This window comes from Calypte anna, chromosome 5 (genome assembly GCF_003957555.1).
Source record: "Calypte anna isolate BGI_N300 chromosome 5, bCalAnn1_v1.p, whole genome shotgun sequence".
NCBI lineage: Eukaryota > Metazoa > Chordata > Aves > Apodiformes > Trochilidae > Calypte > Calypte anna.
This window is the reverse complement of record NC_044250.1, coordinates 8788227-8813424: the sequence shown is the minus strand read 5'-3', so window position 1 is coordinate 8813424 and position 25198 is coordinate 8788227. Positions and strand designations below refer to the sequence as shown.

Below are 25198 nucleotides of genomic sequence, written 5' to 3'. Positions count from 1 at the left end.
TTAGAATCAAACATCTGAAATAATGACAATTTAAAAAAAAAATCCATTTTGAAATTACTCATTTTGAATATCCCCCACTCAAAAGAGGAGAATATGACTCACCTGCGTAGAACAGGTGAGGATAAAACCTTATGATAAATTACCTTCAAGACTAGTTTAATGGAAAACAAACTAATTCATTACTGTAATATAAGTCACAAGTACTTCCATTACAGAGCATGGGTACTCAGTGGATACAAAATTGAAAAATACACACATTCAGTTTTGAGAATTAAGGCCAGACAGGTTAACATACAGCTCCCAGTTATACGAAGCATCTTTAATGTTCCCCAAGGAGGCTGCTGTTCCTGGATTCAGCAGGAAACACAGCACAAAGACCCTTAGCTCTTAAGACTGTCCTCCTAAAAATGCTGCATTTGGCACATATAGCAACACAGGGCTGGAATTTAACAGTCCAGGTCAAACCTCTAGCACAAAGATCTTGCTGCTTACCTCATTTCCAGAATTAGAACGAGCATGGATCAGAAAACCTTTACAATTATATACAGAACTGTAGCAGACAAAACCTTTCTTGGGGTACGGCACTTCGAAGTCAAGCAGCTGTTCTTGCCAAGGTGCACAAACAGTGCTCCGATCTTGTCGCCTTTAGACTTGGCTGGCCTTGTTCAGTGCTTCTGCTCTGGACTCACCTAACCTCCTCCTCTGGCTTCTCGAGAGTGAGCTGGGCACCTGTTTGGAAGCTCACCTTTTACTGGCCCCCCAATCCTGCTCATGTGCAGCTGGAGTCAGCCCTAATTGGGCATAGGTGGGCTTGGCACAAGCTCATGCCTCCCACCTCGTAATTAGCAACACCTGATTGCCTCATTTCACTACACAGAATTCTTTTTAAAGGAAAGATACACAAGTTAAATGTGCTATTTTCCTCTAGAAAAAAAAAGAAATGTGCATTGCATTTATATAGTGTCTGAACTTGAACCTAGTAAATATAAACATTTTTAATTCCTCAAGTAGACCTACCTCCTGGTATGGATGTCAATTGGTAAGTTTTGCTATTTCAATTTCCTGATCTGTTAATGAATTCCTCTCCCATTTCTCACTTGGCTTTGAAAGATCCAAACAGATAAACCAAGTAACTAGAAAGAAGAAACAGTGGCATTATTATATACTTCTAGTCTTACTAAAAATCAGAAAAAAATCTGAGAATACTCCAAATCTTAGCATTCTTAAGCTTTAATATTCTATTGGAAACACAATGGAATCACTTGGGAGGAAAAAAAGAAATCATACTTTGAATTAAAAAAAAATAAAAACCTTCCCCAAAGAAACCTGCTTCTCAATGCTATCCTTTTAAGAAGTAGAAGTCTTTATTTTTTCCCATTGCTGTAGAATATTAATTATTAATTTTTTGACAAAAGAAAACCAGAAGAATCAGAGTGAGTCTTTTTGCAGAGCTGCATTTAAGCTACCTACTAATATAAAACTGCAACATTTAAGAGACATTTGACTCATAATGACATATTTTTAATCACACCACCTGCACAATGAAATTTTATTTGGATTAAAATTCAGTTTTCATACTTCTATGGTATTAAAGCCAAGACATTCCTTAAGCTTAAAAGAACTTAGACATTTTTTCCAAAGTAACTTTATTGCACAATTCATACACAAATTTTAATATACTGGAATGTCCTTAGCTATTAATACAATACGCTTAAATTACAATTTCACATTAAACTTGTAGGAAATCTTAACACAAGAAAGTTTAGTTTCTTCTAATGCCCTCCACCAATAGCTATTCGTAGTAATTCACATTTTCAAGGCCTAACTTCTGGAACCCACTGCCATGTCCCTGCCAATCTGATTCCTTTTTCCAAAACCGTTTGCTAAATGTAGCACTTCAGGCTAGGTATCAGTACTAAATTACTAGTTTTTCAGTGTTAGTTTACCTATTATCCCATATAACATACAGTACATATATTTTACAAGGCACACATTACAGTACCTACATCACAGCAGTGTGAATTACAGCAACTTAATTAAAAAAAAAGCTGTACAGAATACAAAGTTTACTTTTTCACTAGTTAAATAATTCTTGCATTAATTTATATTGCAACTGCAAGTGTGATTATGCTGCAATTAACAATCTGTTTGCATCATTATAAAATTACATCTGAAGAAGTTCATGTAAGTTCTCAGCAGAAAGTCAACTTACAAAATCTCATTCCAGAAGTATAATGCTTGAAATACTTGAAAAACAAAGTAGTTTCAAGCTTTAATTTAGATGCTCTTCTCGTTCCAGTGATACAAAAAGTTTAAAAAAATTCATAGTTCATTTTAGATTTCTGAACATGGGCTAATGTAAGCTCAAAAAGCAAAAAGAACCCAAACTGGTGTGTGATTAGGAATATTTGCAAATATTTTAGTGGAAAATCCCTGACCTTTAACAATCTTCAGCCCAAATAATAACTGCAGTTATGCAACAAATAGTCCAAGCATATTCTGAAGAGTATCTCATTGATATAAAAGGATTAACAAAGGGAGGGAAAAAAAATCAATTCTAAGCTATATACATTAATAAATGGATTTTTCGATAGTTAATTACAGATTTACACACAAAGTCATCCTGGCCCTTGATGATATACACAAGAGAAGTAGTTGCTTATTTGTCTTAATGTCTATGGCAAATTTGACAACTGTGCCATAAGCCAAGCTCAAATGGCTGCCAATGCTATGCATGTTTCTGAACAAATAAAAGTATAATAGAGAGATTCCCAAGATCTAGTCCCCTATGTAACTAAATTATTTTGCAGCCAATCAAGAAAAATAACCCAAATGTACCTATCTACCTGTGTACATGCCTTTTACCTCAGAACCTGTCTGTGATAAAAGGCCTTAGCCTTACGGCATCACTGAATTTTAACAAATACAGTAATTAAAAATGCAGTCTTAAAGTAAGCAAGATTTATGCTGATATTCTCTCAAATGCTACACTTGATTATTTCTCATAGCCTCAAGTTAAAAGAGTATTGTTAATATATACTGAAAATTAATTATCTACAACAGCAGTTAATTTTTCTAGTAATATTTATGCAAAAGAGGCTTAAGATGGGTTTCCTGAACATTAACATTTTAGACTGTCTGTACACAGCTCTTTAAGGATTTTACTGTGCTAGACACAGAAATACACTGTTGCCCTTCAGTTGTGATATCCCTTTTCCCAAGTTGTCACATGCGCATCTCACTGCAAACATTATTATTCAAGTGGAAGTCTCTCTCTGCTACATAAAAGTATATTGCACTTGTAGATAATAAAGCACAGCACCTTTCCTTAGGATCATCACCATATAACTCTTAGTATCCTTTATAACTCTGAGTTAACACTTCAAAACCTCAAGAGAAGCAGGTAAAACCACAGCATCAGACTAAAGTACATCTTAACCTCCAAATACTGTCATTCTCTTCAGATATGCCTAATGTTTAAAAATAATTTTGGCTGTTCTTGATTAAAAAAGGATTGTATATGAAACTGCTTAATGTTTCCAAGCTAATAAGACTATCCTAAATATTGTATTTAAAAAAAATACCCTAAGAGAAAATCTTGTTAGAAGTATAAAGAGAAGTGCATGAGTATATTTACAGTGCTGCCTACACTCTCCAAATCAGATTTAAAAGACTACTAACACTCAGATCAGATGTGTCTATAAACACTAAAACCAGCAATAACTGGCTACTGAAGAACAGGCAGTGGGACATCTTCAAGTTTCAGTAGTAAATTTTCAAATTAATAATCACTAGTGCTAACTCACCTTTATTCACATTTGTCATGAAACTAAAAGCTTTTAAGGATAAGAACTGTGAGGTCAAGCCATCTGACATAGTTCATCTTCTGTAGCAGTACACTGTGATGTTCAAACAGCAGTTAGCAGTTGTGGTTGTGCTGTTATAAACTGCTTCACCTAGTAGCCAAACTGTTAATATGAAAAGTTGTTAAATTTTGTTAAGAAGTCTACTGAAAGTACAGATTGCTAATTAAGACTGCACATACACTGGTTCGTATAACCTGTGTTTTAGAAGAGCAGCATAGAGGCACAGCAGCTACGAGGAGAAGACAGACTTGGAAGAACTGCAAGGAGAGGTAAAATCAGATGTTTATGAAAACAAAAGCTTTGAGTGCTTCTGCTACTATCAGCTTGCTGGCCAGTGTCAGGGTCTGTGAGGCTGGCCTGCCTCATCTACCATGTTAAGTATATAGGTAGCCACATCATCTTCCGTAGGTGCATCTGAGACAACCCAAGAGTCACTTGCCCCCGTCACTTGCCGACGGCAGACTGGACAGCTTCTGTGACGATCACTCCTGTTAGGAAGTCAGAGAAATGAGTATTTTTCATTGATGGTCTTTTCCTGGCCAAAAAAAAGCCAAAAGAGTCCCCAAACAAACAAAAACAAACACCCCAAATAACCCAGTGAGAACCTCAAGAATAACCAGGTTAACAGGATTAGACCATTTATATATTTTTTCATTTGTTTAAAAGCTGTTTCTTTTTGTTTTGGCAAACAGCTCTGAATGTAGCTCCATTTTTTGAGTCTAAATTAATTCTCCTGATCTTCAGATACACATCTGAGGTACTTCAGAAACCAGTCCCCATAAGCTTCCTATCTGAAGAGAGAAAGAAACCCCTTTCCTGGGTCACTCAGAGCTCTAAAGTCTCGAATGGGTCCCCCAGGGTCACATCTCCTTCCAATGACTAATTCAGAGGTCCCAAACAACTGTGATTCTGAGCTGGGAGCCACTGTTCTATGCCTAGGTAAGAAGAAATGAACCTTAAAAATTGAATACCAATAAAAAGATTGGTATAACTGGAATTTTGTTAGGATTCAAGCTGATTCATTAGCCAAAATCCCTGACAGTTATTTCCAAAAAAAAATTGGTAAGACATTCCAACTTGCCTTCATATTTTTAGTCTAACAAACTATTGATTTTTCCTTTAAAACCTTTAAATAACAAGCATAGCAATGCATAACAAGCCAGCATCAGTATATACCATCTTCTCTAGTTTTTGTGCAAGAATACAGTAATTCAATTTCATAAGAATAAAGATAAGAAATTATAAAACAAATGCTGAATAGCACCTTCACATCTATTTTTCCAAAACAAAATTCTTCCTTTCCTCTTCTACAGTCTGATTTTGTTATATATCATATGTACATTAGCTTGTAAATATCTCCAGACATTAAATTATATGGGAACTAAGGAATCTGTCAGACCAAACTGAAACATATCAGGTAACCAGTACATACTATAAAACAATTAATATTCTTTAATATGCATTACCATTTATCAATGCATTTCTGGCAGAAACTGTGAGCACATGGCAAGATTAAATCAGCACGCCCATCCATGCAGATGCAACATTCCTCTTCATCTGTCAACTGCTTAACCCTGCAGAAAAGAAAACTTGTCTAAGATAACTAATTAGTTTTATAATTAATAGAATCATATTTATGCCCAGTAGCTACACTAGTAACTGTATTTTTCATAACCATTAGTAATGGACAGAAAGCAACTTCTGAGCTTATCTGCAAGGAACATGTAATTTTTAAAAAGGAATAGTTACATCACTCCAGCCTATGTCAGCATACATAGCCTCAACTAAATCAAGTTAGAATATGCATTTATTTTTTGTGTCATGGTGCTTCTGGTGTTGCAAAGGGTTACGAAAATCCTTTTCTATATCAACAAGGAAGTGTAAGAAGTTGTAACTGTTACATACCACAGGGGGCAAAAAACAGAAAACCAGAAACACTGTTTACATTAAAGGCAGGAGAAGAATCTGCCTTTCTTCCACAGAGTGTCAGGCTGAACTACTTCATAATGAACTTGGGCCGAATTTCTGTGTACTGTCTTAAACATCCTAGATCAAAACACACATCAAGAGGATCACTACTAGAATGCATGAAATTCTGAAATTTTTAGATTTAAAAAATATCCTGATTTGGAAATCCCTTCTGTGACTTGAGACACTCTTGAAGGAGCATTTCAGGAGAGACAATCCACCCCTGTGACCACTGACCAGGCTTCTTTTGCTTAGCTATCTTGGGAGCTTGTCAAATACAAAGTAATTTTTACCTGGAGAGATTAGCCAGGTAACAAACAGCAATTAACATGCTTTTGTTCAGCACATTCTTGGGGTTTCCTTTTCAATTTGCTTTTTGAGGAGCTACTTCAGAATGCTAAATTTTTTTTTTTTTTTTTTTTTAGAATTACACAGTGATTTGCATACAGTGAGAACAGTTACCAAAAGCCTATCTTTGAATTAGCTCACTATGTTCTTTGAAGTTTTTCCCTTTAACTTCCCTCCCCATGCAACACTGAGTACTAACCTAGTAAATAATCTTGATTTTTGAGATTTGCTGATCTATATACAAGCAATTAAAATGGATGTCATAGTTTCTGGAACTTAAGATTTATCCATAGGACTAAGTTTCTGAAGCAATGGTAAAATACATGGGTGACAAACTAAGGAAATGCTTGTCTCTTCACTATCAGAAAACATTTATGGCTGTTTTGGAATGCTCCAAATAGGAAGAGGATGTTCTAGAGGAATGGGCATTATTCCAGTGGAAGAAGTTAAGATAAGAAGAATAATGAAACAGATGATATTTGCTATTTTTGTACAATGATGCCTAGTTGGTCTAAAGTTGAGTAGAATTTAGGCAAAAGGGAGGATTTAACAGGAGAAACAGAAGATTTCCTCGGTGTAAAATACTTGAAGGTGCTTCAAACTGTATTTTCCAGCATATTACCAGAGTATCAGAAAAGTATATTTTTTTTTGTTATTTGTCACTGTACTACCTCAAGCCATGAAGATTACAAACACAAAGGATGTTTGTCTACCCCATCTAAAAGTCTGAAAATTGAAAAAGAATCTTACCTAGGACACCTTATATTGGCACATCAGCTTTAGCAATATGTGCAATTGTTTGCATAAGCATATGGGGGTTTTTTTGTTTATTTTGAAGTAAATGGCCATTTCCAGATACACGTGTGTTCTAGTATAGCCATATATATTTCTGAGAAAAAGCAGGAAAATATGCTTTCCCAAGCATGTCCACAATTTGTTACCTGGTTCTATCATTTTAATAACTCAGAACAGACAATAATTTAAGATTATTGCCAAAAAGAGAAGCAGGAAATTACATGAAAAGCACAATCTGCAGTCCACTGACTTAGAAAAAACAGTGGGCTCTATCTGACAACACAGCTGACCCTTTTCTCATCCCAATAGCTGGATTGTGACAGCTAACAAGCTCAGCAACTTGTTTTGTCAAAATACCCAGCTACCAGCTCTTCACTGGCTAGCAAGAACTATGCCATTTGCTACTTTTTCTTGTAACACCTACCTCTACCTTTCTTAAAATTGACTTAGAACTCTAAAATAATTCAGAAAGTTAAAAGTAAGGAATTACTGGCATCAACATTTTCACAGTGAAAGGGTGACAAGATTCTTGCTCTTATGGTCAGTTTGGATTGAAGTTTTTGCAGGTGTTGACCTCAGACTTTTGCTTTTCCTCTAGTTAACAAAGCAGGATGTCAACATGTGAGAGACAGTCCACATTTTTCCAGTCTTACCAGTTAAATTATTACTGTAATTGATGACTTTCTAGTGGCAACAGATGGGAACTTTCACATGCCAAAATATAAAAGAGGAAGAGAAAGTTCAAGTGGAACAATAACAAAATCTGTTTAAACAAACACTGTCAAACCCCCTAGATTTGTAGCTGCAGTTGATTCCATTTCCTCCTATTTCCTTATTCAGGAGATTCAACATATACTGTGTTTATATTAGAATTACTAATTAAGCAACTGTTCTGAAACTAAGGCATAGTAGCACCAACAGAATTTCACCCAAGTACCCTACAGCTCTCTTGGTCCAAATGAACGTGTGCTCTTCGTGTCTGTGATGATTCAAAGTCTGCATCTGCCAAGACCATACTGCTTTGATTACAAAGTCTATAGTTCAAGTTCTACACACAAGTTCCAGAATATTTATGTTGTAACTATGGTCAGAAGCTAGAGTATATCAAAATACCTTCCCATCCATAAGCTGGCCTGACAAGATGACACAGACATCAAACTCTCAGCAGATTCTTCAGAAGTACCACTCTGTGCAAGAACTCCTGCTGCTTGACTGGTGATATCTTTATAAAGTTGAATGAACTGATATAAGTTCAAGATTCTGGAAGCCTCGACGATGCCACTTGTTTTATTTATCTTAAGATATAAGAATTGATAACAATTACACAACAGATTTTTCTTGACATTGCTCAAAATTCTTTTGATGCACAAGTCTCAGCAGTAGCCACCTTCTCAAGCATCAATCACTATGTTGGCTAATTGTAGTCTCCTTCAATAAGAGTTAAGACCTGCAAACACAGCTGTTTCAGCACAAGCGATACCACAGAGAGGACATGATTATTAGGGCAAGACAATCACTATCACTACTCAAATGGTTTAAGTTGTGAGTAGGATCCTACTGCCTAAATAAATAGACAAAACTTAGAACAAATAACAGAATAATCAGTAATTTCATGTCTGAATTTAAAATACCCTACAACAATGGCTGCCTTAATGAAAACTAAGTACAAACAGAAAATTACAAACTGCTGAGTTTGAAACAAAGTTTGAGAGTTGCCTACAGAGAAACCAAGCATCTTAAGACTGATGAGCAGATTCAGGGCAATTTAAGAGTGTTTACTGACACTATACAGAGAGGAAAAATCTGCTCACTAAAAAGAGCAAGCTTAGTAAGCTTTGTCTTGTTATTCAAACTAAGTTATACTCTTTCAGATTGGTTTTCTAAGAAATAAGAATATGCAGTTACACTAGTCCGACTAATAATGCTTAGAATTACTGCCTAACTTCAATATTATCAAACTATACAGTTTCCAGTTTGCTGTACTATCCAATTACCATGACCTGACCTCACAAACCATCTGAATTCATGACTATTGGGCAGTATGCACTCCATTGGAATACATAACTCCTTTAAACTTAGTTACAAAAAAGCTTTTTGTTTTCAAGAATCTTACTTTAGTACATATTATCCGAACAACCATCTTCCAGAAAGCAGAAGAATCAGAACCAGGCTGCACTTCAAATAACAAATGTTTGTCTTGTCCAGAAGCCAATTTTTCAGTACTGAAATAAAAAGACGTAAGTTTTACAACATGTACTGGGTGATACAAAGATCAGCAACCTCAGCCACTACAGTATTATTTATTGTGCTCTTTATCCTTTATTGATAAAAAGAGATTTTACCAATGCTGCCCAGGAACATGAACTTACAGCATCTCATAATTATAAAATACACAGTCCATTTAATTTTAAATTGCAGAGTAAATTTCAGAAAATGATGTGCAAGTCTTTTGATCAAGCATCAACAAACAGGAGTCATTTGTTGACATTTTAACTTATATTACTTCCACTATTTATTATACTAATCATACAGTCTTTTGGTCAATCTAAAAAGGTTATTTCCTTACCATGTATATGAAAAAAACCCACGCAAATACCAACATATACAGATAAAGTGTATTTTTGTTAGTATATATTAATAATGAAGCAAACAGGTGACAGCTTCAGATGACGTGGTGATTTTGGGAGTTACTGTATTTTAGACTCAAAGGTCTATTTCATAAGAAACAGAACAAGCTAGGTCCCATTCAGGCTTAAGTAAACACTGTAAAGAAATAAAGAAAACCCCACCACCATGATATTTTGGAGTTAGTTATATTGAGCTATGCTTAAATTCTCAGGCAAAGCATAAAGTAATGCTCTTCAAAATCTATGTATAACACTAGAAGACAATTTCTAAAGTGAATACAAGCTCACTTTATAGTTAAACATTCAACACTGACAAAAGCCACGCGCTACAAAGCCTACTCCATATAATTTTATACCATCAATATTGGGTACAAATGAAAATTCTTTTTGTTAATTTCTTTTTAATGCTAAGGTATTAGTCATACAAAAAGACAGCTATGAATAATCTTATTTATGCAGCCTTTTGGTGGGGACTATCTTGGTCACTGGTTTCAGTTGCCTCATGTTTAATAAGGAACAGCACTGCGTATCCACAGAGGTTTGAGAGATAGTCACAAACAGTTTGGTTTCAGGTACTACCTTTCTAGTGTAGCTGTACTTTATGAGGCTCATATTGCTAATTCCTACCAAAAGTGATGGGTAGAGGGGAAGCAGCATTGCATCTTTGGATGCAATCTCCCTCTTGCTAGCTTCTAAGATGGAACATTTGCTGGAAGAAAAGTATTGGAGAAAAGTGAATTTAAGGAGGATATATGGCTGTGGTTTTAAAGTATAATTACAACCATCATAGAAACCTTAAGAACTGAAGGAAACATTTCAAAATCAAATGGCCAAGTCTGGCTTAGCCAGCACAGAATATATTGCATACAAGGTCTCCATAAAACATGAAAAAAAGAAGAAAACAAAGTAAGGCTTACACATCATTAAGTTCAGCTACTCTTCCCAGAAACTCTTCATACGTTAGGAAACCACTTTCTTGAATCAAGGAAGCATGCTTTGCTACTTTTTCTGGCAACTTGTTAATTACAGTTTGTGTGTGGTTTGAAATTTGTTGACCCATGGTGAAGTTCTTCACCTCAGTTCCGTAGAAAGAAGTTCTCATTCACTTGTAGAGTCTCTGCTAAAAATATTTGAGAGTTACGTTTGTATGTTTTATGAATGGCTACTCCCTTATTCTTAATGTAAGAGTTTAGGTACCTAATAACCAGTCTAATTATTCTACAGTAACATAACTTGAATAGTCAAATCAGAAACAAAGCAGAACACTTTGAACAGACTGGAATGTGGCATTAAGAACTTATGAAAAATGTGTATTACTAGTATATACTAGATATTAGATAATTTTTCACACAGATTTTTCAGCAGCTCCAGCATACACATATAAATACATCCAATGGAACAGAAAGGAAAATCTTAAGATGACAATGGAAATTTATGACAATGTTTGTTTCTCCTAAATATCTGTACATGTGAAAGTCAGAATGTTTGCAAATAAGCATACTAATATATGCCTATTTGCAGACACTACATTAGCAATCAACTTTCTTTTATCAGATTGATATTGACAGATCAAAAGAGCTCTCACAGCATTCTTAAACTCGTCAGCCAAGGAATCCACATGAGTATAGACCAATTCAGGAATCTCCCTGTCTGCAAAAAACACTCCTCTTTAGGATGTATTAGAGAACTCACTTGGTCAAGCCTGTCCAATTTTTTTCACCTTTCCTTTACACTTGTGCATTTTTTTCCCAAAAGTCTGCATAACAATCTACCCTACACCTTCTGATTCAGAGTCTTTATCCAATTCCTTCCCTTGATCCACCTCATTTGACAGTCCCCAAAATTTCTGCTTTTTTGTCCTGAAGTAGTAGAGCCATGCAAACTAATTCTGTCTTAGAGTTTATCACTTGTAATGCAAACTTGTGTTTTCACACTCTTTTAAGACTGCTATCGACAGAGGCCTGCAATGGTAAGCTAACTGCCAAACGTCAACAATAACTTACATATGGAATAATGTCGTGCTAGGTGCATTATGAACACCTTATGAGAGGCATCATAGAAAAACTTCACCCTGCATGCACATATTGCTGCATTTGGGCATAAAACTGCCCAGGAACACGGGCCACAGCTGTCCACATCTTACCACTGTGCGAGTAAAACAAAGCACACATAAAGTGAGCTCGTACTGGAGCATCCTACAAAGTATTGTGGTATTTCACACAAGAAAATAAACTTCCAAACTAATGTTTGAATTTTGACCAATTTCTGTGCTCAGACAGATGTGATTCCACTGAAGTCAATTTCCTCCTTCCAAGTTACCCTCCAATCATCTCCCTCAGCACTCAAATACAGCATATCCTTATCTTTGTACATTTCCTCAATGTTTCCTGCCATATACTCTTCAGTATCACGACACACAGAATCACACACAGGTAACGTGGGGGCACCAGGAGCCTTCTCCCTTTCAAGCCCCTCCGACATCGGCTGACGGGAAGCGCCGCGCTGCCCTCAGCTCCCCGCGACCAGGGCTTCACCTCGCTTAACCGTTTAACCGTCCCCAACGGTCCGGCCCGAGACAGGCCGCGCGCACAGCCCGCCTGCGTCACACTCGAACCGCCCCGCTCCCTCCGCCCTTTTCGCCCACGGGTAACCGCCACTCGACCCTTTCCTCTTTGGCGGACGCAGCAGCCAGGCTCGCCTCAGCAGAGCGGCCGGGCTTTGCTCAGGGCGTCCGCACCCAACGGCTTCCCCCGGGACGGGCCTGGGCCTGTGCTCCCCAGAGAGCGCCCAGACGCCCAGACCGCGGGCCGCGCGCCAGCCCCCAAGGGTCCGCGAACGGGAGAGCCCCGGCAGCCACCTCACCCCGGCGCCCCGGCATCCTGCTTGCTGCACCCGCCACCGCCCGACGGGGACCGGAGCGGGGCCGCTCCCCCGCGCGCCCCAGCTCTCGGCGAGCAGCGCAGGCGTAGTGGCGGCGGCGCGCGGCGCGGGTTGGTGACGCGGCGCGCGGCTGGCGCTGTTGCCAGGACACGGAGGTCGCCGGGTTCGGCTGGCAGGGGAGAGGCGGCACCGCCAGGCCGGGGCCGGGCGGCACGGAGAGGCGGGACACGTCTGGTCTCTGTCTGCCTTCCTCAGCCCCCGCGACACTGGGCGGCCCAGCGCCGCCCGTCCTTATGCGGCCTGGAAGAGTGGTTACACGGGGGAGCCGGTGATGGCGTTAGAGTTGAGCAGAGCCTGAGTATCCTTTCTGTTCTGCAACAGAAATGGGGTACTCGGTTGTTTTCTTTAAGAAAAAGCATGTAATAGCTTGAATGACCAAAATGGGGAGACTTCCAGAGAAGCCTTGTTACACCCTCAGCTAATGCCCAGTCAGTGCTGCACAGCTCAGGGGTTGCATGAAGGGACCTAAGACCCACCTGATTTATCCTCTCTTCTATTAGCTACAATAAATAGAAATTTAAATTATACTTAATGGAATGAAAGCATCTACCTTGGTGAAATCATCATAGACTGGCAACTGCTGGTGCAAAACACTTCCCCAGTCTGGCCAGCGCAGCCCAGGGTGGTGGGGAAGGGAGACTCCAGTTGGAGTGGAGGATGTGGAAGTTGGATGCATGTGGCAAAGGTCAGTGCTCACTGACATTTTTACAAAAAGAAATACACAGCACCCATAAATATAAAAAGCCATTTAGGAACAGAAATTCTAGAACATTCTCTAGGTCAGTCATCTGCATTCTGATGCTTCAAGGTTTAATTCTAGAGTTGGGTGGCTTTTTATTTAATGTGGAGAAAAGGAGTAGTACGTACTTCCTCTTCCTGGCTACTTCTGTTCACACATAGACACACGTACTTCCCACGGTAGAGACTCCCCTGTATTCCAGACTGGATTGGGCTGGACTGAGAACCTCGTCGTATTTCCTGCAGGCCAAGCAGCCCTTTCACCGAAGGTCAGCAAACATCTGTAGCCTTAGTGTGGGAATCAGAGCAGTGTTATTGTCAAATGACTAATAAAAACTGTGATGTCCTGTGAGGTGGAATTAATTATTTGTCCAAGATACTTGAACATAATGCAATTTCTGAGACATCAAGGAATTTTATAGCTGTTGAGAATGTCTTGTAAAAAAAGCACTTGAGATAGATCAGAAATGTAATGATTTATCTTAAAGTTTCTGCTTCTGCCAGTTAAAGGTTTGGGGTTTTGACACTTTCTGTCTAGAACTTAAATAAATGTTTTCCTGTTTGCTTTGTACATCCCTTGCAAGCCTGCTAAACAATGAGCAAGAACATTTTGTACTTTTCTAGTTAGAATCTGAGTAGCACTCATTATATACATACAATACAAAACAGCTTGTTGATAAGTACTTATAGCTAGCTTTTATTATATGCAGAACAGTGTAATGGGTTCCTTTGTTATCCTTTGTAGTGTTGGCAGAAATTGTGCAATGGAAAAGAGGGGCAGATGAAAGCTTTCTAAGTTTTTGAGGTACAGGATAAACCAGGACATTTATAGGTTAAGGCAGTATCTTTTGGTATCAGCTAATATAGATTTTTTAAAAAGTAAACACTGCAGGGGGAAAAAAATACCTTTAGATCTAAAACAGAAGCACCAAAATTGCAGCTGGAGTAGAACAAGAGAAAAAGTTTGAGGATTCCTTTAGGTGTGAATGGGACAATCAGAGAAAGTTGATGCCTGTAGAATAGAGGTAATATAAGTAGGAGAGTAAGAGAAGCCATAGATAATTATCTCTTGGTGGTGGGGAAAAGAACAGAGAAAGAGGTAATTTCTAATCTCTAAAACACAGAAAAGAGAGGCAGAGGGGAAACTCTAATTAGTCACCAAAAAAATACAAAATTACCTGGAGTCCACGAACACTGCCTGTGTCCTTAAGCCCATTTGCTATCTGACACCATTGTGACAAGTGTTCACTGTGGCCTTTCTTGATGGCCTTATCTCTGCTTTTAACTGTGAGATACTGTTAATGAGATTAAATCGTCCAAACACATCTACAATATTTTAATTTTTATATAAAGTACTGTAACCATCATTTGAGATCTTCATTATGAAAGCCCCACCTTAATATATACAAAAGATATTAAATATAACTGTTGAGATACAGTTCAAACTTGGTTTTTTTCCACTTGTCAAATATCTGATGAGGAAGAATGATAAAGGTTTTAATAAATAAAACAGTACATTAAGATATGATTAAGACAGCTAAGAAAGTTATCCATTGTTGTATATATAATTAGCATGTATATACATCAGCAACTTTGTACCCTTCTATGGGTATTTGAATGACAGTGGGTTACTACTTTCATTTTACTCACTTGTAAACAGATTTATTTATTCTGTTTGTAAACAGACTTTTAACAAACAGTGTGCAATTACCTAATGGAAATAAGCTAATCTACATGATGAAGAGCTACAGTATCATATCGTTATTTTAGACATTAAGTTAGCAGACATTCTGCAGCCAGATAAAACCCCACTTTTCATTATATACTGATCTGTGTTCCATGCAAATAATTAACACACTGCAGATCACTAGTAGCATTTTCCTAATTACTTTTTTATTAATGATGAAAACTTAGCTGTAATGTGGATTTTCTATTCATTTCAAGTAAATAAGATACCATGTTCTTCTTCAAGAGCATATTTAGCTAAATATGTAATTATTTTTAAAAAAATTGAATATTATGATAGAGAAAACATTCATGAGTATTTAACATCACCCAGGTTTAAAAGCATTAAGTTCTTTGTGCTTTGTTTTATATTTCTATCACGAAGTATACATTCTTCCCCCTAAACTTCTGCTTCTAGACATTTTACTGTGGCCTCAGGTTTGGCTTTAGACTCTTCTACCTTTTTTCCATTATTTGTTTCCTTCTCAGGTGTTTTGTCATTTGACTTAGCCTCTTTGAGAGCAGTAGTTTCAACCATTTCTTTTTGCTGATTCTTGTTTGAAAATGGAAAGGTTTTCTTGTACCTTTAAACAGAAAAAAGATAGTAAAGTAGAAACTGATACAGGTTTGTAGTATCACTCAAGATGCACTGTGTTGAAGGCCTTTAAGCATGACAAATGAGCTCAACAATTTTTTTTTCTGCATACAATTGTAGTCCAAGAATAAAGACATTTACCTTGAGTCAGACATAGGAAAAACACAAAGAAAAAACTCCTAAACAGGCGTATATACAAACAGATCACAGAACAACAGAATGGTTTGGGTTGGAAGGGACCATAAAGATCATCTGGTTCTGACACCCCTGCCACAGACCTCCCACTAGACCAGACAGCTTAAAGCCCTATCCAACCTGGCCTTGAACACTGCCAGGGATGGGGCATGCAGAGCTTCTCTGGACAGCCTGTTCCAGTGTCACAACCACCCTCACACTATCATTTAAAAACCATGATACCTCACTGTGTTGCTATGTGCCCATGCAAAAAGCCCCTCTCTAACTTGCCTATGCTGGAAGGCTGCCAGAGCCTTCTCCAGGCTGAACAACCTCAACTCTCTCAGTCTGTCTTCATAGCAGATGTGTCTCATTCTTCTAATCACCTTCGTGACCCTTCTCTGCCTTGCTTCTACAGCTCCATCTCCTTCTTTTGTTGGGTATTGCAGAACCAGACAGTACTCCAGTTGGGGTCTCATGAGAGGGGAGTAGAAAGGCAGATTCACCTCCCTTCACCTACTGGCCACTCTTATTTTGATGCAGCCCAAGATATGGCTGGCTTTCTGGGCTGAAAGGGCACATTGCTGGCTCATGTTGAGCTTCTCATAAACCAAGTCTTCATCATCCCTAAGTCCTTCTCCTCAGAGCTGCTCTCAATCCATCCTCCACTCATGCTGTACTTGTGCTTGGGAGTGCCCTGACCCAGGATAGGATCTTGCACTTGACCATGTTGAACTTCATGAAGTTTGCATAGACTCCTCTCTCAAGTTTGTCACGCTCCCTCATCCATTCCCTCCAGTGTGCTGGTCACACCACACAGCTCAGTGCCATCAGCAAACTTGCTGAGGGTACACTGAATTCCCTGTCCATGTCACTGACAAAGATGTTAAACAGCAGTAGTAATATCAGACAATGAGGAATGCCACTTGTCACTGATCTCCATTTAGACATTGAGCCATTGACTGCAACTCTTTGAGTGTGACCATCCATCCCATTTCTTATCCAGCCAGTGGTACATCTGACAAGTCCATGTCTCTTCCATTTAGAGACAAGGATGTTATGTGAGACAGTGCCAAATGCTTAGCTCAGGTCCAGCTAGATGACATGAATTCTCTTCCTTTATCCACCAATTTTATAACCCTTTGGTAGGAGGCCACCAAATTTGTCAGGCAGGATTTGCCCCTAGTGAAGTTATGTTTGCTGTCACCAATCCCCTGCTTCCATGTGCCTTAGCACAGTTTCCAGGAGGATCCACTCTGTAATATTGCCATGCACAGAGGTGAGGCTGACTGGCTTGTAGTTCCCCAGGTGTTCCTTTCCCTTTATGAAAATGGGGGTAATGTTTCCCCTCTTTTGGTCAGTGGGAACTTCAGATGCACACTTCAATGTTGCTATTTTGGCACACTTGGACATGTTTCACACTAGGCATAGTGAGTAATCAAAAATAGCCAATATTTGCCTTTGATTCCTTTTCTAAAGCAGGGAATTGCAACAACAAGCTTTATCTGCCTAACAACAGGTTTTAAGGCTTTTTGTGCTACACTGTTATGTACTTAAAATATTGATTGTTCTATAGGAGTGAAGTCAGCCCAAGAGAAAAAAAAAAAAAAAGAGAGAGAAAAAGAAAACTTACTTTTTGATATAGCAGGCTGCTAGAACAATTGAAATAACGAAGAAGACGACTGCCAGTACAAGAAGTGCAGTGGCGATACCTAAAGATAAAAGTGAGGCAAGTTTAGAGTTCTTATATGTCCTCAATTTTTTTTAAAAGCTCACAAGCATAAATCCAGATTATACAAAACCAGCCTAGGTACATACACAGCAACTCAAGAAGAGAGGAATCGCAAAAGGTTAGTTACTCCTGCTCATATTTTCAACAGATATTGAAACAGGTATTTGGCAATCCCTGACAGATTTTTGTCTAATCTACTCATTGGAGGGTTTTTACAACTTGCATAGAGAACACATCTTTGTGATTAATTATCCTTACAGTTAGAATGCTTTTCCTCATATTTAGTCTGTTTCTAAGTTGCTATATATCAGGACTACTTATTCACACCTCGTAACTCAAGAACACTTCCATATTTGAAGAACAGTAATTGTCTTTAAAACTTTCTTGGCTGCTTTTGTTTTTAAGAGCCTGCTCATTTTTCCATTTCTCTGAGCACATGGTGTTTGCTAGCACTTTATCAGAAATTTATTAATGCAACATCATATTAACTAGAATGAACTTCCATGATTTCATATTAAAATATTATCAAATAGTATCTTACTTCTACTTAAAAATTGTTTTAAAATCTTCTGCCCTATCAACTTTACAAAACCACAACACTCTTATTCTGCCTCCAGGTTCAAAATGGATGCTGGCAAAGCAAACAAAAATAGCCATCAGCAGATTCACTACTAACATCTATCTAAATACCTTTTCTGATTAAATAGCTACTGTATATGCCCGTTACCTCCAAAGGCAATAGCATCATTCTTAAAGGCAGCATGGGAAGTGTAGTTAGGAGAGTCAATCCGTGAGTATTCTTCTGGCATTTTTGTAGTAGCTGCCTCTGTTGGTGGTATAGTTTCAGTTATACATATTACACGAAATTTTATATTTTTCAGGGATTTTTCTGACTCAGTCACATTGGGAACTGCTGTGATGTTCTCAGTCAAATCAGAGTCTGAATAAGTAGTGAAGTCTGTTGGTGCAGTTGATGAAGGTTGTATAGTTGTAGCTGGATCTGGTATACATGAATTAATCTGAACATCTGCAGCAGGGAAAGGAAATACAGAAGAGTTTTGTTGCATGGTAGTTTTGTACTAAATGTACACACAAGTTTATTGGCATTGTTCCTTAGTCATTCCCTGCCACAACAGGGAAATTTACTCTCAAAATCCTTACCCATATCAGGCATGACTATTTCAAACATGTGGCTACAACTCAGATTATGCACCTTTTAGTTAAACAGTTTTTTGAGCAAGTGTGGCCCTTATTTAATAATTGCATACCCATAACAAGATCCCTCCTGAAAAGTATGCACACAAAACCAGTAATTTTACGTCCTGCAGAGCAGAAGACTTAACTACAGATCCAAGATTTAAAAATATGTCTTTTATGTTATGAATATGTTCAAAACACATGCACGCACTGTTGATACATGGAACACTACTTTGATTTTCAGGAAACAAAAAACCTTTCAGGTAAACCGCGCACCAGTGTGAAATAAAGAAGTGCCCTATTCTCCTGGGAGGTTCTTTGTTACAAAGAAACAAACCAGGTGCAGTCACAGACATTAGGTCACTTAAATGATGCCACTGTTGTCTATATAAAAACATGGGTGCAAGTGGACTTTTACATATAAGTGGAAAAGCTTAGGTGTGAATCAGGCTCATGAAAATTCTTTCCTAGTGAAGTTCTATATTCTGTAAAGCTATAAAAAATTCACTAAGTGCACACATAGATGACAGCATAAGTAACAGGGAAACGACGTAGGTACTGTTCTCCAAATGGATTCCTGTGGGAAGTCTGATGATGCAGTTATATCTACAGAATAAAAGCTAAATGGCAGGGGCTTTTTACTTTTTCCACTACAGTTTTTAAGTGATTTTGGCATTTCTTTGGCACAAAGAAAATTGACAGAATAAGCTTCTACCAATTATTTTGGTTTAGAAATACCTAGAACAGACAACAGTTTGGCAATCAAGGTAAAGAAATGGAGAATCCTCCCAGTGTAAAATATACGTTACTTTAAGTTACTTTCAAACCATTCAGTGGTGTTCTTCACATACCATAAAAGTATTTTTTGTAATAAAAGCTAAACAAAGCAAGTAGTTTGAAACTACTTGTTACCTCATTAGCATTTCCCAACCTACCCAACATTTCTGATGCAGAAACATCATGCTGCATAAGAACAGAAGAAAAAACAATACCAATAAAGCAGCTTCTTTTAGACCATGTTGCCCAAGTAATAGTTCACTTATGCATTTAGCAATAAAATCTATGGACTGTAAAGAAAGCCAGTCATGTAATTTTTAATTTTACAGGCTAGATAATAAGTCAATTTTTTAAAGGAGATTTCTCTCTGCAGTTCTTTCTGGTCAGTAATCAGGCTTCCTAAGCCAACTACTTAAATTACCTAATCTCCCTTCACTAAAATGGGCCGGGTCATGAACAAAGCCCTTTGTTGAAGGCATGGCCTTCTCCCAAACAGCTTTATCATCAGTCTCTTTGTAAACTCTAGTGATGACAGCAGCCAGACATGGTCTCAGGTCTTTATATCTTCACATGGGCATATCTTGATATATCCATCTTTCTCCTGCTCTTTTCAACCCTTCCCCACAAATCTTTCCTGAAAATTTTCTGGATTTTTTACATAATCTCTTCCTGCTCTTATCTAAACCTAATTGGCAACGTCTAGGAACTGTTTAGAAACAATTCATGGATCCTATATATGGTCTAATTATTGGGATAGTTGTTACATAATGACCTTAGATGATACGGGACACTAGCAGAAACACAATGCCTCTAGCTGTGGCAATACTTATTTTTGCTTAATACCACAGAAGTCATTAAGAAATAATACTGATGTATTGTGCTGAGAAGGCCCAGTTGACACTGAATCTTCAATCTAGGAATGGACAGTCAAGAATGAGGGGAAGGAAAAGCCTTTTCACACATAGGATGATGCACATCAAAGGGCACTGATTTTACTGAAAACAGATTGGAAATATAATTAATTTTGTGGTCTCTCAGCTGTTCTAATATTTTAATTTAGTTTCATAGATAACTTTCCTTTTATCAAAGAGCATTCAGCTTTTCCTGAAGACCCTTAGTCTTTTTGCAAGAAAACACATAACAGAGGCACTCTGGTTAAAGATTCAATTCACTGTCTTTTGAATTAATGTGCATAAATAATCAAAACATATTAAAACCTTTGTGTCAACAGTACAGAATGATAAAAGCAGCTCTTCTTTGTAAGCTTTCATGGAAATACCAAATTATTACTTTGGATTAACCTTTTGTGTTTCTTGGAAGCTTTTTACCCCTACAGAGCCAAGCACAGCTTGACAACATTTAGGACTGGAGAGGAAAATGGCCAAGAAATTATAAGAACTCACTTGTTATGATTTTATTATGCAGGTAATTAAAATATAATAAAAGCCAAACCAAAACACAAAAAAATGTGATTGTTATGCTTACATACCTGAGGAATTGAAGCAGTAAACCTTAAACGTTTTAAAGGATTCAGCATACCATTGCACTACTCCAACGTTGCCCCTTCCACATTTCTTGTTGGATATTTTCCGAGGAATAACAACAAATCCATCTTTCACCCATCCGTAGCTACAATAAAAGGCATCAGTCCTTTTAATATCAGATTAATCACCAGCCTCAGATGCATGTAAAGAAGGTGTTCACTAAAGATAATGAGACACTATCTGATACTATATACCTGCATGTTTCAAAGCCATGTTTCAAAGCGTTTTCAACTTGATCTTTACTTGCCAGTTGTAGATTCAGTTGATTACATGCATTACTTGCTTCTGAAAAATTCACTTTCTCCTCAAGATAAATTCCTACACCTTTTATCCTGCAAGGTGAAAGAATCGAACCTGTAATTTAGACATAAATTTTCAAGGTTAGTATTTGAATATAAACATTTATTCCTCATGAAAAATTTAACACGATGTTCAACCGAATTCACCATTGTTAAAAATTTCTGGCTTGAGGATAATAGAAAACTAATTTCTAGCAAAAAGGTATTCTTTAAGTATAGAGTATATTTTCTTAATAGTCTAGAATTGCAAGAGGTTTGGCTTTTATTAGACTTAATGCATATACACTTGGTCATTACCTGGAGTCAGTTTCTTACCAATGACATTCTCTGTCATACTTATACAAAATAGGAGGAGTAATCAGACAGCAGTCTTTTTCTTTTTTTCTTTTTTTTTTTTTTTTTTTTTTTTTTTTTTTTTTAAATTGAAATTATAAAACTAACAGTTGCCCTAAGGTACTTAACCTGTCAGTACACAACTCTTACCAATACAAGTTCTATTAAAAGTATTAATACATGTTTTTAAACAGAATTAATATACCAGTAAGAAAATATATCTGTAAAGGTTTTATTCCTTATGTTCCTTATTCCTCCTAAACTTATCTTTTTTTCCCATAGCTTAGCATGATGCTTCTACCTCTCAGACCCTGCAAATTTACCAAGTGCTTGGCAGGTAGTAGGAAAAGAGAGGAAAGGCCAGGTGAATTCATGACACTTTTCCCTATTCCCTCTCCATAGGCAGTTCATCCAGCCTGTTTAGAATGCCACAGCTGGTACACTATCCACAATACTCCACCAGTATAGGCATAAGTTAGGTTTAAGGATCTGAGGACAGAATTCAGGATTTGACACAGACAAGGAGAAAGGGTATTTAAAGGTCTTTAAACAAAATTTCAGTACCAGAAAATTGTCTTAAATGATAAGAACTGTGACTTTACAAAATGGGCTAAACTTGCACCTTAAAATGTGCTAACCCTTTTAAAATTAAATACATACATAATATAAACATCAATGAGGTCACCCCTCATTCTCCTCCAAGTGAAGAGACCCAGCTCCCTCAGTCTTTCCTCACAAGGGAGATGTTCCACTCCCTCATTTTGGTTGCTCTGTGCTGGACTCTTTCAAACAGTTCCTGGTTTGAGGGAGGACAGTTATCTAAGAACTGTGTGATAAAGTTGATAATCGGCAATTCCCTATGTTTTTGTTTGTTTGTTTGTTTCTCCAAATAGATAGTTATACAAAATAGGAATTAAATATAAAATTAGGAACTTCTGCACTTCATTAACCAGAGATGGGCATGACTGCCCTGGAGATGAACTGCAAGATCTTTGCCACACATTTCCTTCAATGTTATAAATCAAGACAGCATTAGGATATTGCCAAATCAGAGCCAAACACTTTGCCTTAAAGATAACATTTTATCACAGATGCACAGAACTGGTTTCATGCATGTTTTGCTCCCTGAGGAGTGTATAAAACTGTTAATTGTGATATTTTAAATAGTTCATAATAAAATATTTCAATAGTTATTAACTTAATCCTAAATGCAATACCTAAATGTAAATCTTTAAAACAAACAGTTCTGTAGCATTTAGACAACAATGATAAAGCATTTATATAATAATTAGACTAACAATGAAAGAGTTCCCCTATATGCTAGAGTAGTTCCCAATGCACTGCATTCTCAAAATGCTGTGGTTTCCCATGTGAGAAATGCATTTACATATGCTCCCTTCCCCCCATTTGCAAATATACCTTCTTGTTTTTCAGCTCTACTTTTCAGCTAGTAGTTTCAAGTACTTCACTAGTGGTTCAACTAAAAGATTTTAAAAAGTGGAACTTTACATACCTGTTATAAAGTAATTTTGAGCCATGGATGTCATAACCCAGATGAAAAACACTACTGAGGTAAATCCAAAATAAGTTGCCATTTTTCCCAACACAGAAATTTAAAAAATTCAAAGTGATCTCTCTTCTGTGCTAAGAAAAGATGAGGTACTGGACACTATCAGACCACCTTTGAGATGACTTCTTGAAAGCAACTTCAACTATCACTGCACTGCCTCATAGAAAGAATGTCAGAGAAAATGTGTTGACTGTCCCACTCAAAGGTGAGGTCACTGACTGGAAATCCCTAATCACCCTTTACACTTTCTTTCATGTAGGGTTTGCTGGAAAATTTAACTACTGCTGACTCAGAAAACACAGCTGAGGAAGAGAGATAAGACTGTTAGACTGCTAAGTCAGTAAACACTTAAAAAGTTTTTCTTTTGCTATTTTTTCCTGTTTTGCTGATTAACAGCTCATTACTCATGTTGTCTATTCATCTCGTAAATAAAACAAATTCTCTATTGTATCACAGCATGCCAGGCAGGATTTTCCTTTTGGAATTGGAAGTGCCTAGGTTCCCCACTATTCTATTTCTCTTTATGTAGTACTTAGGACTTTTCTTTGCTTTAGAGTTTCAATGCAAAAACAGTTCCCATAATGCAGACATAATACAATACTTTGTTTTTAACATATTTGGAGATACGCTGCTGTAAATGGGATCCCTTGTGAAACTGTAGGGACAGAGGTGGGAGCTAGTCCCTTCACTATTGCCTTTTGTGAAGTTCCTACAAACAGTGATGCCAGTGGCCTGACTCAGAACACAAATGATCCTCACAGCTTGAACTTAGAAAACCTTCAGGAAGTCTTCACAAACAAACTACTTTTGCAGAGATTCCAATAAACATAAAGCAAAAATGGAGTTTGAGATTAGCTGGTTTCCTTCACTGTCAGTAGGATCAGCTGCATTTATGTTATTGCTGACAGATATTAATCTAACCTGCTCCTAAAGACAAACTGATAGTATTTCCTCAGATGTTATGTTACAGTGCTTTACTGTTCTTTATTATTTAACAGTTTTCCCTGCTCTTAACTGACTTACTCATACTGTAGTGTAAACCTATCAGCTATTTTCCTGTTGGAAATGGACATGTAAAATAGCTTATTTCATATTGCACACATATTTCATATCTCAGCAATCTTTTGTATTAAAGACTTATGCCTCTGGTCCCAATTTTCTTTCAGGCAAGAACCACCAGCTTGCTCACATTTTCTTTCTAGTTGAGGCCTGACCAATGCAAAGAACTGATTAGTGAGCTACTTTACCTGCTTTTACAGTACAGAATGGTATAAGCCTTTTTTCTTTTTTTTTTCCAAAAAAGATAAATTTGTTACATTGTGTTCAGTTTGTGATTCAGGAAACTTTTAGCTGTCCTACCTACTTAGGTTGTTTTCAAGGTTTTGTAAACACAAGTTTAACAGTAGCTACCTCTTTAAACTGTGTTTTGCATTGTTGAAAGTTCCCAGTCAATATATTGAAGACAGTATTCACTTTTATGTTGCCATAGTCCCAACCTCTTACAGCAACATATAACATGGTTATTATGGGTGTACTGTAATACAGACAGGCATCTGCAGAACAAGTAAAGAATGCTGTTGAACTTGGTTTGTGCTTGTGCTGTGGTTTGGAACTTAATGTTGGTAAAGCTACTTGAGAGCTTAAGAGACCAATTTCTTGCTCCAATTTCTATTCAGTCCTTTGTTGTGCTGTAAATACTTGCCTCTACAAAGCGATGGCAATCTGAAATATTGAAATCAGACTTACTCTGACTGTAGTAAGTTCCAAGTAAATTCACTTGCATTCACAACAAAGTGGAAATGAACTGTTATTCTGCAACTCTCATGAACTAATAGACTGGCTGTAACACATCGAGTACATGAAACAAAATCTTACCATCTCCATGCTTACCTTGAATTGCTAAATATTGCTTACCATGAAAACTAAGGAAAAGCTGGGTTTCTGAAGAGAGACATTTCAAAATTGCATGC

General features: G+C 37.4%; 2 protein-coding genes across 3 annotated transcripts; both read right to left on the bottom strand.

Annotated features, from left to right (window-relative positions):
* Positions 1-1535: 1535 nt before the first annotated feature.
* On the bottom strand, positions 1536-12577 carry RNF141 (ring finger protein 141). 2 transcript variants are annotated; one of them, XM_030451242.1, is made up of 6 exons: positions 12467-12577; positions 10522-10724; positions 9091-9199; positions 8091-8272; positions 5333-5440; positions 1536-4354 (listed from the first exon to the last, which is right to left on the bottom strand). In XM_030451242.1, exons 2-6 carry the CDS (start codon positions 10704-10706, stop codon positions 4204-4206), a joined length of 735 nt encoding a protein of 244 aa, XP_030307102.1. In that variant the 5' UTR covers positions 10707-10724; positions 12467-12577; the 3' UTR covers positions 1536-4203. The 2 variants fall into 2 exon arrangements, with proteins under 2 accessions (XP_030307102.1, XP_030307103.1); XM_030451243.1 differs by having other exon boundaries at positions 10522-10721.
* A 2188-nt stretch (positions 12578-14765) lies between these two features.
* On the bottom strand, positions 14766-23435 carry LYVE1 (lymphatic vessel endothelial hyaluronan receptor 1). The gene is made up of 6 exons (XM_008504740.2): positions 23172-23435; positions 21221-21380; positions 20972-21111; positions 18236-18535; positions 17410-17488; positions 14766-15591 (listed from the first exon to the last, which is right to left on the bottom strand). Exons 1-6 carry the CDS (start codon positions 23251-23253, stop codon positions 15408-15410), a joined length of 945 nt encoding a protein of 314 aa, XP_008502962.1. The 5' UTR covers positions 23254-23435; the 3' UTR covers positions 14766-15407.
* Between the last annotated feature and the right edge of the window lie 1763 nt (positions 23436-25198).

Coding starts and splice junctions, on each gene's coding strand:
- RNF141 (XM_030451242.1), bottom strand. CDS start 10,706: ATGAGAACTTCTTTCTACGGAACTGAGGTGAAGAACTTCACCATGGGT. Junction 9,200..10,521: donor GTAGCTGAACTTAATGATGT/GTAAGCCTTACT, acceptor TTTTTATTTCAG/TACTGAAAAATTGGCTTCTG. Junction 5,441..8,090: donor GCCAGCTTATGGATGGGAAG/GTATTTTGATAT, acceptor TCTTTTCTGCAG/GGTTAAGCAGTTGACAGATG.
- LYVE1 (XM_008504740.2), bottom strand. CDS start 23,253: ATGGCAACTTATTTTGGATTTACCTCAGTAGTGTTTTTCATCTGGGTT. Junction 18,536..20,971: donor TTACTGCTTCAATTCCTCAG/GTATGTAAGCAT, acceptor TCCCTGCTGCAG/ATGTTCAGATTAATTCATGT. Junction 15,592..17,409: donor GCAGCCTGCTATATCAAAAA/GTAAGTTTTCTT, acceptor TTCTGTTTAAAG/GTACAAGAAAACCTTTCCAT.